Source organism: Vidua macroura, chromosome 8, assembly GCF_024509145.1.
Source record: "Vidua macroura isolate BioBank_ID:100142 chromosome 8, ASM2450914v1, whole genome shotgun sequence".
Lineage (NCBI taxonomy): Eukaryota > Metazoa > Chordata > Aves > Passeriformes > Viduidae > Vidua > Vidua macroura.
Window position 1 is genome coordinate 8,114,946 of NC_071578.1, and position 12,532 is coordinate 8,127,477.

Below are 12,532 nucleotides of genomic sequence, written 5' to 3' on the forward strand. Positions count from 1 at the left end.
GAACTCAAAGGAGAGCTGACAGTGCAATCACAAGTAACTTACAGGATCTTACTAAACCAAGTGCAGTTGGTGTTCAGCTGCCACGAGGGCTGTTTCTTTGTGCCAGTAGAGCAGTTTCACAGCTGGGGATTTAGCCTGAATGATTACTCACATCTCTGCTATAAGGAAAACTCTACTCCATGCAGTGAAAAATTGCACTGCTGTCAGCAGCAGCTGATGGGTATGACACTATTGTGTGTGGATAGAATTAACATTAATAGGTTACAAAGTTTACTACGGTCTATCCATTGAGGAATATGCTGGCATGACATCCTCAGTCACTATTGTAATGCTGGGAAGTATTTTGTGTATAAAATCAGACACTGGGCATGGATTAACAGTGCAAGTGTTCATAACAGCAGGGCAGCTGGGGTTTTGTCTCACCCAAGGCAGCACAGCAATCAGTGGTGGGCTCAGAGGGTCTCTTCCATGCATGTTGTCATTCAGATTTATGGTCACAGCCTCACGCTCCATTTCCCACTTTTCCCCAGTCCCGTTTGTTGCAGCTCCATCAGCTTGGGAACTGCCAGTGTGAGCTCTGCTTCCTGCTGCTCCATCTTCCTGCAGGTTGAGCAGAGGCACAGGCTCTGCTGAGAGCTGCTTCTATTGAGATGTCGTGACAGGAGTGTAAAAAACAGCTTTAGGAGGTCCAAATTTTAAAGATGCATATTAGATATGGACTAATTAAAAAAAATTATTACTCTTTACTTCCATTGGTAGTCATAAAGAAACTTATGGTAGGTTCTGAAATCATTTGGAAGCAAAGGAACTGCACTTTTTTTTTTTTTTTTTTCTGAGCACAGATATTTGTAGTGACTTGCTCAACAGATAAGAGCCTGGGAAAAATGAGTGGACAGTTTGGGTCAGGATGTTATTAGAAACAAATTTTGGTCTTCATAGTGTTTATGCTATTCCAGCCACTCGTGAGATCACAGAAGCCTGCAGAGAAGGAAACAATGGAATTTGATGTTACACCGAACATCAAACAGGGTTGAAGGTTCTGTGACCTCTGCAAGTAATTAAAATAAAGCTTCACTGGAAGATGGAAGGCTACCGCCACAGTTCCTGTTTTACAATTCATTACATTCCTTAAGGGGTTTAAAAGATGAGTCTGAATTATTCTTTGTGCTTCTCCAAAGTCCTTAGGAGAGTTAAGAAATCAAGTCATTCTCCTCAGTCATGGTAGGAATAGATATTGGATAGGTTTGTCTCTCAAATGGGCCTATAATAACTGTTCATAAAAACTTACAAAAAAGGAAAAAAGGGAAGTGCTTGTACTCTTTCAACTGCATAATAGTTTTGGTAGTATTTAAAGAGAAAAGTAAAGCTTTCTGCATGTTTAATAGCTCTCTGTCAGGTGACTGCTCAGTTATCTCTGAAAGGAGAGTGAACGAGTGCAGCTGTGCAAATGTAACACAACAAATATGCACTTAATTGTGTCCTTTGGCCAGCAGAACATGTCTGTTGGTAATTAGTTCTTCCTCTACCAGACCCACTGGCATGTGAGCTCTCCTAGTGCGATTCTTGTTATTGTTCTCTCTGGCTCTTGTTCACTGTTGTTCTGGAAGGAAGGACAGAGCTGAAGGCATGAGTAATAGGAAATCTTAAGCTCTCACGTTCACCAAAGAGGAAAACATTTATTTAATCAGCCTAGAGCTTTACAGGCACTCAGAGAATAAAAGTTAGTCTTGTGGGAAGTGGGGGCAGAGGGGTTGGACTCAGAAAATACAGTCCTTGGCTTTTGAAGTGCTGTTTCCCCGGGGTTAACACTGTGCAGGGACTTTTTCAGCTGCATTTTTGGGACATGTTGTGTCAGCTTGTCCACAGGTGTATTTGCAGCTCCTGGGTTGGAATAATTCTTGCAATACCCACCACTGCCTTCCCTGACAGCTAGGAGTGGCAGTACATTTTTGTCTTCTGGAGGTCCCCAAACAAGCAAAGTTTATAAAGCGAAGGCAAATGAGCACTGTGCATGTTGTGAACAGGTTGGAGCATCAGCAGGGTGAGAAGGTTGTACAGGAGCTCACAGCGTGGTGTTCAACTGGTGCTTCAAGTACCTCCTGACCCTTCCGTTTACCTTTTAAACTGGCAGAGGTGTCTAAGCTGGGTGCACACAGTGTGTAACCCAGTGCCTCTGCTCTGCCACCTCTGTCACTCAGGACAGCTGTGCAGGGTCACTCCCCCATCCCCTTAGAGGGAGCCTTCAAAGCTCTCTGCAAACACAGAGTCCACAGAGGCTCTTAGCTAAGGAGGGTTTGCAACATCCAAGTTAAGCTATTTGGGAGAATAGCACGCTGGGCAAAGGCTGGAAATGTATAGCTTCTGAGTCTGAAAAGGTGATCTGTGAAAAATCTGGTCTGAAAAATGTGGTTTCTCATTGTCAACTATCATTACGGGTCTTGGCATTGTTATAATACATAATAATAGAGTTTGTACTTTTGCTCATGATACGTGGGACATGTCTTCTGTAGAGTAAACACATCCAGCTCCCCTGTGTAGTCCATCATCCATGAATTCTGGTCACTGAGCCTTCAACTGTCCTTCACAAGCATTAGAGATGTGATTACATGGTTTTATTTTTAACACTAGTTATGAAGAATACATTTCTATAATGGTTTTCCTTGGTAGTGTTTCTCCAAAGTATTTTATGGAGAACATTAAATGTAATTTAACCTGTTTTGTAGACTGGGAAACTGAAGGTCAGTGTTACACAGACTTGATTCCAGTTTAAGTCTTGAAATTACTAGAATAAATAGATCCTTAATACTATCTAAAATAATGTTGTATCTGTTTCATTCTTGAACATGAATATTATGTGCATATTGTGGACAGTATATATATATTTGTAATATATAGAAAATAACTAAAACTCATATCTTTGATCAGTCACTGATCAGTGAGATTTGCAGAGCCATAGAAGGCTACTCAAATTTAGCATCCATTTATCTACATTTATAATTATGCTTGTAGAATTCCTTTGGTCACTGTTTCTTCACTCTGCAATTCTAAGGCTCTGGAAGTATTTGGTAAATGAGAATGTACTTCTGCTTTCTTTAATTTAATTTTTTCTGTCTGCTGTGTTCAAATGGGATTTTATTTGAGAACCTATTTCAGATTTGTCAATGTGAGTGGAAGTTAAATAGGCAAGTCAGAAGAGGTTGTGTGTTGTCATAAATTGATAACTGATGTTCTTTGCTTTTAAGGCACATGCAAGTGTCTGATGATTTAACAGAGACTTTATAGGCAGTGACAGCAACACATAGGTTTAATATTTCATTTGACAATAAATTGCTCTCAATTCATTCAATTCCGTTTAACAATTTGAAGTAAAAATGTTAAATATTATTTTGGATGCTTTTAGCACTTCTAGCTAAGCAAACCAAGGTATTTACTCAATTAATTTAGCTTACTCCATCTTATTTAAGGGACAGTCCTCTAAGATATGGGTCACAGTTTGTGCTTGATGGTTTGGATAGTCCTGATGTCTCAACCAAAGTGAAATAAATCAGAAGGGACCAAAAGCAGTATGAGAGATCAAATCCCAGTATCTGCATAGTACAGGGAAGTGCAAAGGATTTCTGGATGTGAACTTGAGAAGGGGTGAGGACAACTCAGAGAAGAGGGAGAAGACAGAGCCTTTAACCCTCTCTCACCTTGAATGAAGAATGTTTGGGGCAAATGTGCACTTAATCAGTGTTTCCTGGTCCTGCCAGGAGGATTGAGATGCAAACCTTTTAATGCATAGCACAGTAGCATGAGATCCCAGAAAGCTGCACACTGAGCACACTGAATGAGGGTTTAATAGCCCTAAAAGAGCAAAAACAGATGTCTAGAAAAGTGTGAATATATTATTGACTTATAGATGCAAAAGTTTGTCCTAATACATTATAAATGACTGATTTTTAGCAACCATTTTCCCAGATGATCACAGCAAGTCAGGCATAGCAGGATGAGGCCTGAATTAGTTGAGATTCAGAATGTTCTCCAGCAAATACCTGCTGTAGGAAAGATCCCACTCATGAGCTGTAGAAACCTTACAGAGGCAGAAAACTCATCAAACTGTTTTGGAAGTGTTTTAACAACAACTGCAGCTGCTCTGGTATGTCACTCCCCCAAAACCTCTCCAGTGCAGGGTGTGTTCTCACTTGGACTCTCAGAGTTTTGTTATCTGGGGCGTGGTGTTCATTCATCATCACTCACAGCAGCCTAAAATGTAGCCATTTGTTTCTGGCACTGGGAAGGACCTGATAAACTCAAAATTGATCCCTTTGGCTGTTTGGAAGAGGCAGGTGTACATGGTTTGAACTATATTCCCTTCACAGTAGCTTATCAGAAGTTTTCCCAGGAAAACAAAACTTCAGAGAGGCCACAGGTCTATGCATAATAATGTGATGAATTCTGGATTTCTTTATCTTATAAATTCCAGTCTTGAATGAAACTAGTGAGACACCTCAGAGGTTAAATAATTGCTAGGAGGGAGAGCCAGAGATGAAGAAGGCAGCCAGTAATGAAAATGATAGAGAATGAGCATTAACTGTGTTTTCTCTCTCAGTTCAATATTAGCTTTGTTGCTGCAAGTCAAACATCAGTTCTGTGTTTTCTCCCTCATTTGCTTTTCTTCCTTGAGTAAGCAGATTTTGTATTGACGTCTCATTTTCCCTTTTAATAGAGACCCTGTTTTGCCTGATAGCTCTAAATCTGCTTTACTAAGAACACCTAAATCCCATTTCTCTCTGTTTGGTGGATTTTGCCCCTTCAGTGCAAGAATCAACAGTAAATGCAGGATCTGATTAAGAGAAGTGCAGGCTTTTTGCAGCTGAACATGTTGTGAAATGTATAATTAAAGTAACAGCACACTGAGTCCTCTTCTCTGGCCTTGTATTGTTGAAGTTCCTGGATGGGAGTTATTAAAATTGAATGGTGCAACTTTAGCTGTAGAAGAACTGGGTGGTAGAGCTGATTTTCTGGTAGCTGTCAGGTACTTTAATCCATGTCCTTCATCATCTAATATGCATATATATGTTTCAATAAAAAGCCTATGTAATGAATGTTGTTTGTGAACCAAAAAAATGTTGTTATTCTTCTCAAAAGACAAAATGAAAGGTTGGATTTAGTAATGTTATGGTCTTAAGTACAGTGAGGTAGGAAATGGTTTTGATGACATTTTACAAGTCAGCTATAGAGTAAACAGATATTTTGTGCATATAGCATCTGAGTGGACGGGGAATATTTGTGAAAATGGACTTGAGGTTAATTTGTCTGGACAGCCAGATACAAATTCAAAGACTTTTAGAATTCTTTACTTGTCACTATGAAGGGTCATTTTCTAGCATTTTTCTATTTAAAAGCCTGATGTGGACATTTTTTGCTTAGTTTATGAGGAGAGGAAGCTAATGTATTGATTGCTTTGGTCTCCTAAAGAGAAGAAGTCGCATTAATATGTGTGCCTTGATTTTTCCTGTCCTTATAGGCCTGAAATCTGATCAACTTTATCTATTAATGGTATCAATGTATTTAAGAGACTGAATGACTCAGTGGATTTGGATTTGGGTAACAGGATCTAGGGTATTTAGGACCTTTACATCAGTAGTTCAAATTCAGCTCAGGCTGTCTGTGCCGGTGCAGCTTCTGAAGTCGGGGATCTGGGAATTAAATTCATGGTCCCAGAAGTGGCTCTAGAAAGCTCTCTTTCCTAATACCCATGTCAGCAGTGTGGGGAAGAAGGCCAAGGAATGAAATGGCAAGTTGAAAACCCATTCATTGGCAAAATGAGGAGACAGCAGGTTTGCACAAATTAACTGCAGTGTGACATTCATTGCTTTGGACTGTTGGATGATTTAAAAAGATGTTTGTCAAATCATGCAGAACAGGTAACTTACAATGTAGCTCCTAGCCAGAGGACACTGATTACTTGAATGGGAAGGTGTGAAGGGGAAGGGCTGTTCTGTGTTGTCTTTTCTCTTACAGGCTTTTTCCCAAGCAGTCACTGCTGGCCTTTGCTGAGGACAGGATTGACCTCAGGGCTGAAGCAGTGTGGCAGAGCTCACATTCTCAGTGTCACATTATGAGGGCAGTGTTGTGTCAAAACAGGTGAACTAGAAGAAAAAGGGCAATGGTCAAGCAGAAAATGATGAGTGCTCAGAAAGCAGTGCAGTGCATTTGTCCCTCATGTTCCTGTTTTGTTTTTGTTTAGGCAGGTGACAAACATTATCATCCAAGCTGTGCACGATGCAGCAGATGCAACCAAATGTTCACCGAAGGAGAAGAAATGTATCTGCAAGGTAAGGATGTCTCCATTCCAAAAGAAGCAAATCAGACATTGTGATTTTTATGTCACAGATGTCACGAATTTATAAACCACCCCATGTAATATGTCCAAGGGGGACTATAGTCATCCTATCCTCAATAGTGTTTTCATATTTTTTCACTTGATACCATTTTGCTCTATTAGGTGGCCCTAACTGGAACTTTGCAGGGACTCTGCAGCCTTGCTGAGGCAGCCTGTGCTTGCTGAAAAATGAAATTTAGTAGGCTGCCTCTGAATTTGACATCTCATAGATAGTTTAGCCCCAGAATGGTGTGTGAGATACCAGACAAAGTGAAGGGATTTCTCCTGATTTCTGCTGATCATTTTCTCTGCTATTCTGGACCACACTCCAGACTGTAAAAGGCAAGGGAAAATCTTCCAGAAGCTGCAGTGAATTTGCTTTGAACCATGTAGACCTCATTCCTCATGCACATTGACAGAGTCTCTCCTCCAGTTCTTAATTATATTTGCTACCCTTGCCTACTTCCCTTTTATCTCTCTTTTTATTCCCATGTACTTTATTTTTATATCTTTCTATAGCCACCTCTTTCTTGTCTGTTTATTTTCATCTTCCCTTTCTTGTTAAGAGTCTCACACTCCCAATTATTGCCAAGCTTGGTTTCTTCATGGTCTTTTCACATAAAAAAGAATATGCTCTTTTCTTTGATTGAAAAGTATCCTTGATATGAATCCCACCTACTCTCTGAGAGGGTGGTGTACTCGCTATTAAGTTATTTTTATTGCTTGCTGTTGTACTACTGTTGGTAGAAGGATGTATAATACCCATTTACATAAGCCAGAAGTCAAAGTGAAAAAGGCAGATACATGTTGGGATGTTGTATATTGCACTTAGGTTAGAAAACTTGATTTACTGGAAAGGAATGTAGAAGAATAGTGATAGAAATAGGAAAGTGTTGTCACAGCCATTTCTTGAAATCCTGAGGAGAGGTTCTTACTGGAGGAGTTCCAAAATAAGATAATATTGTTAAGGCATTTCTTTGAAGCTAACTTGTTTTATTTTATAGTTTGTCCTTCCTTGCAGTCCCTCTCTCTCATCTCTCTCTGACCTTATAGCTCAGTCATCTTATTCCAGCTGTGCCCAGAACAGGATGTGAAATGGTGTAGCAGCTCTGCTTGGCAGGAGCAAGGAGAGGCTGGGAGAGGGCTGGGTGGGAGGTGCTGCTTTCTGATGGCAAATTGAAAAAACTAACTTGAAAGCAGCACTTACAGCATCTGGCAAATCTTAGTTTCCTCACATGATGGTGTGGTAAAGTAGAGGCAGAGTTCAAAATGAGCATCAGATCATCCTTTGCTGTCATTAATTAATAGCAGCTTTCTCCAACAAGTGCCATTTGCACCAGTCTAGCAGAGAGTGGGACTTTGGGTTAATTGAGCAGGCTTTGGTGTAAAGTTCTGCAGATCCAAATAAGACAGAAGGTATCAGTGTTACTTAAACTAGGCTGGAGTTTGTCCTGGACAAGTTCAGGTGATAGGAAAGGGGAGAGGAGAGAAACCTGGCAGCAGCTTGATCTGCTGTTCTCTTCTCAGTGTATCTCTTTCTGTGGTTATGAATCAATGTTCCTGGTGCTCAGTCTGTCTCAGGGGAAGAGCACCTCAAACTGCATTGCTTTATTGTTCACAGGATGTTTTCTGGCTAAATACTGTAATTGCTGATTGTGCTCCAGACTGTCCTGCCAAAGCTTTCCTTGCTGAATTCAGTGTGCTTGGAAGTGTGAGGACCTAAAAGCTTTTCCTGTGCAAGGCTCTCAGCTGAAATGCATATCCTGACTCCATCCAAATCACTGCCCCTGGGGTGCAGAACAACAGCATTCCAAGCATTTCTCCAAAACAGAAATACAACACCACAACAATAAAGCTAGAACAAAAATCATGTTGTTGAAAAAATACACAAAAATAGGTGGCTTCCATCTCACTTCTAATTGTCCTCTCCCTAGAATATGAAAGCACTGTCTGAGTATTGCTTTGTATACCAGAGAGGCCTGGCAGGATTGTGGTAGAAACTTGTATTAGAAATGTTGGGAAACTGGCAAAAGGAGAACATGGACAAACAAGCTCTCTGTCTTGGGGCTTTCTGTGTTAAGGATGGTTGGAATAATGCTAGCAGAAACACTCTGGCTTGGCACTGCTCCAACACATGAAAATGAAAAAGAAGCAGCACCAAAAACTGTCTCTTTCCCATTGACTTCCCAGTAATACATTATTTTATGGGCTGCCCCACAAGGCTGTTGCTGAGCTAGGATTGCCCAGTATTTAGAGGGATGCTGATGTTGAAATAATGGCATGTGCAAAGTTTAAAGCCGAATAAATGAGCATGCTAGTTGATGTTTGCCAGGTAAGCAAAGAAACATATGTTAAGAATGGAAATAATCACAATTTGCTGAACTGTTTCCAGGAGTAAAAGAGAGGAGTGATGCAGCTTGGGAATTTGCACCCTTGCAAGTATTTCAAAACAGTTTGGATGAATAGTATCTACAAAATGTAGGTGGCTCAGAGTTCAAGATCACAAAAAATATGTACATTTAACTTCTTAAGCCTGCTCTGTCTCATTTGGGTTTTTAAATGTCACATCTTTCAAATCTCTTAACATTTTGTGAAAGAAAACCCACAACCCTTAGCTAGCTTTCACCATGCAAATGACATCCAGGTTCCTGTATTTCTTGTTCACTTTCAGCACTCTCACAGGGTATCCCTAAATGGTACCAGTTTGTGATAAAATACTGCCCAAAATGCAGTGACAGCTTTCTCATTGATAGTAGGGAAAGTTTAACAGAAAAGACACACAGAATTGTTAAGGTTGGGAAGACTCCTGCCATTAATCTAACAGTGAGGTACAGAGGAACAGGGATCATTTTTCTCAGGGCCACACAGGAAGGAAGCTCACAGCTGGATTTGAGACTTGAACTAAAATCTTCTGAGTCTTAGTTCATCCTTGAGCAATAGGTGTCATATTCAGAGGAGTCTTACTCAGATCACTTCTTTTAACATGAACTTTTAGCCTTACAACCTGAACTCTCTTCCTCCTGCATGGACAGGGCACAGCTCCCTCCTGATCCTGCAGGCTCTGTGGGGTCCTGGCTCTGAGGCTGCTGTTTGTTTACAGAGAAGGTTCTCGGTGTGCTTCTCCCTGTTGTCTGATGGTTTTCCTCTGCCAAATGCACAGTTTCTTCTTCCTTGGCTTAGACTCACAGCCAGACATCTCAGACCCTTGCTCCAGAGTCACAGCATTCTCTCCTGTCTCCTGGTGATGACTGTGCTGTGTACTGCTGGGAGGTGAAATGATTCCTGCTGCTCTTTACTTCTGCACCAAGCCATGTAAGGGCTTGTTAGGAAAAACTTTCCAGGGTTCCTGACCCATCCTTCTCCTGTCCTCTGAGGGTGGGGTTTCCTCTGGCTGCTTTTGAGCTAACAGTCACCAGCAGGAGACCTGGACTTGGCTCTGTTTGGTTTCTTTGTGGACAGAGTGAAGAGGTGATGTTCCCCCCCTGCAGATAGTCAGGGCTCTGGATTGGCTTTGTGGTGACTGGAATGAAGGATGAATTTGATTGCAGCTGCAGTCAGTGTTAAAAATCAGTGTTAGTTTCTGCTCTGTTTCATCTTGGCCAGTACCTTCAGCAGCTTTCCAGCAGAGACCACAGCTTACACTCTGTTTCAGAAAACAACTGAAATGGGATGGAAATGCTTCTTGCCCCTGACATCACTCAGTCCATATCCAGCAGGATATTCCTACTTTACAGCATAAGAAAGAATCTCATATTTTGGGATAACAAACAGCAGAGGACTTGCCTTTTTTTGTAGGATATACAGCTGGAATATGCCAGGTGGAAGCACCAGTAGCACAGGGTAGAAGTGCTTGTGTGCCAAAGGCAGGTACGGTGTGCTGGGATCCAGGGACAGGTTCTCTCATGTGCAGCTTTGCACCACCTGTCATCCTGGCCTCTCACCCAGTGCCAGTGGGTCACACACAGCCCTGGCTCTTGAACTGTGAAGTTTTTAGTCTTGCTTTTCCTTTTGCATTTTGTATGAGGGAAGATGTGATCTGAGTAGTACTTTACAGTAACTGAGTATGACCCCTATTTCTCAATGGACTTAAAATCGGAAATTCCTTGTTATGTGCAGGGCAGTACAGAAGGGGAGAACAGATGAGGTAACTGTGGCCAGTTCTTACCCTCCAACCTGCCAGAGGAACTCTCTTTCAGTTCCTCCAGCTGGTGCTTGCTGACTCTGTTGCTGCTTGAGGCTGCTTGAGTTTTAATTAAGAATGTGTGCAAAGTGTTTTGACAGCCTCAGGACAAACTGCTGTAGGTACACCAAGGATTTGAATATTTTTTTGTTTCCCTAGTAATTCCCATGAGCTAGACTTTAATGTGAATTACTCTCATAGTTTGTACAGATTCGGCATCTGATGCAATGAAGAGATTCTCTTTAATAACTGGCCTGTCATGAGCAGAATCATCTGCTTTGCTCTGAATAAAGATGTGTTTGTCCTCCCTCAGGTTCCACTGTCTGGCATCCCGACTGTAAGCAATCCACTAAGACTGAAGAGAAGCTCCGGGTAAGCTGAATTCATGGCTCAGTGACACACCATACATTTTGCACACACAGTAATCGAATGTTGTTTTTAAAAGAGTGACTTTTTCCATGTTTTTTTCGCATAGCTGTCACAACTCTGGCAGAATATACAGTGGAGGCACTTCAGAGGTATTGCTCTGATTTTTAGGCTTACCACCTTCACATACCTGTCTCAGTGCACTGCCTTAAAGATAGTGTCATTTACTGACATACAGACGTGGCCAAGTATCTAAGACACTTCATTTCATATCTCAGTTGTTGTGAGAGAGACTCCTAAGGAGAAGATATGAACAGGGCAAATGCTATCATATATTTTAGTGGTTTTGCACATCTGTGTAATTGCTCTATAGTTATCCCCTGTTCTGCGTGGTTATTTGCAGCATTTAGACAAGATGAATTCTTCTTTCTTTGCCATCCAAGTAAGCCTCAACCTAAAGTGATCCTGATTTGAATGCTAAAAAGAGCCACAGTTACCCTTGGAGTTACATCAGCATATTCAAACAAACTTTCTGGGTCAAATCCTCGGTGACAGTAATGCTGCAGTGATAAATGCTAGAGCCTGGCTTTTTGCATGAACCAGGCAATTCTAAGCCCTTACTCACTGATTCATCCTCTGGACAATTTTTTCTTTTTGACATCTCAGGTGATCCCTTGAATTTTGCTAATTTCCCAGGATATGGATATTAGAGACTGCATATGAATAAATTGTCGTTCAGATAAGGAAACACAAGAGGTACTGGTATGAAGATACCTATGACGTCCTGTGGGTTGTATTCTATGTGGGTCTCATTCACAGGAAGCCACATCCTTTAGCATTTATTCCAGTACACTGGTCTGTAAAGCACCCCCCACAGAGAATTTATTATGGTCATAGGTAATGTGCAGATAAATTCCTGTTGAGCAGAGTTCATGTTAGTGTGGGCAAAAACATAACTGGCCCTAGATGGGTGTGTGGTCTAGAATGGCCAAACCTCAGTGCAGGTACCATCCAGCATTCACACATTGTTCTGTTCTGACTTTTTGTAGGAGAATGGAAAATTAAGCCATTCTGGATTTTCTTCCTCATTTAACAGTTTGAATGTAAGACAGTATTTTGGCCATGCTTAAGTGTCAGAATGCTTTTGCCTTGTAGTACTTGGTTGCAGTACAATACTTCCCTTTCACTTGGACCCAGGAGTTTTATCAAAGCACTCCTGACTACACTGTGGCCCTTATTAACCTTCTCCAGCTGACCTTATAAATCAGTTTGCTTGTTTCCATTCCCCATGGAAATGGCTGTAGTCCTCTTCAAGTATCTCCCTTTGTGTCAGTATTCTCCCCGCTCAGCTAATTTTAATTGAAGTGAGCGAAGTAAATGGGATTCACTCGCCTGCAAGGCATTACCTAAGTGAATCCTTGCAGGAAGAGGAAGTGAGGCTGAAGAAGGCAAATTGAGGGAGCATCTGAGCAGTGTGACAGCAGAGCTGTCCTGCAGCACCATGCTCCTGGAGGAGACCTTCAATGCAGAGGTTAAATAGGTCCTTAAAAGGCATTGATAAATGCACCATACTGAAGCTGGCTGAGAGGCATTGTTTTTAGCTTCTATGGTACATCACA

General features: G+C 41.4%; 1 protein-coding gene across 3 annotated transcripts in view; it reads left to right on the forward strand.

Moving 5' to 3' along the window:
* Positions 1-12,532, forward strand: part of ABLIM1 (actin binding LIM protein 1) — a 144,536-nt gene that overhangs the window by 87,332 nt on the left and 44,672 nt on the right. For all 3 annotated transcript variants that reach the window (XM_053983491.1, XM_053983489.1, XM_053983490.1), the window contains exons 7-8: positions 6,233-6,320; positions 10,861-10,919. In XM_053983491.1, coding sequence (XP_053839466.1) covers positions 6,233-6,320; positions 10,861-10,919 — 147 coding nt within the window. The remainder of the gene's footprint in view (positions 1-6,232; positions 6,321-10,860; positions 10,920-12,532) is intronic.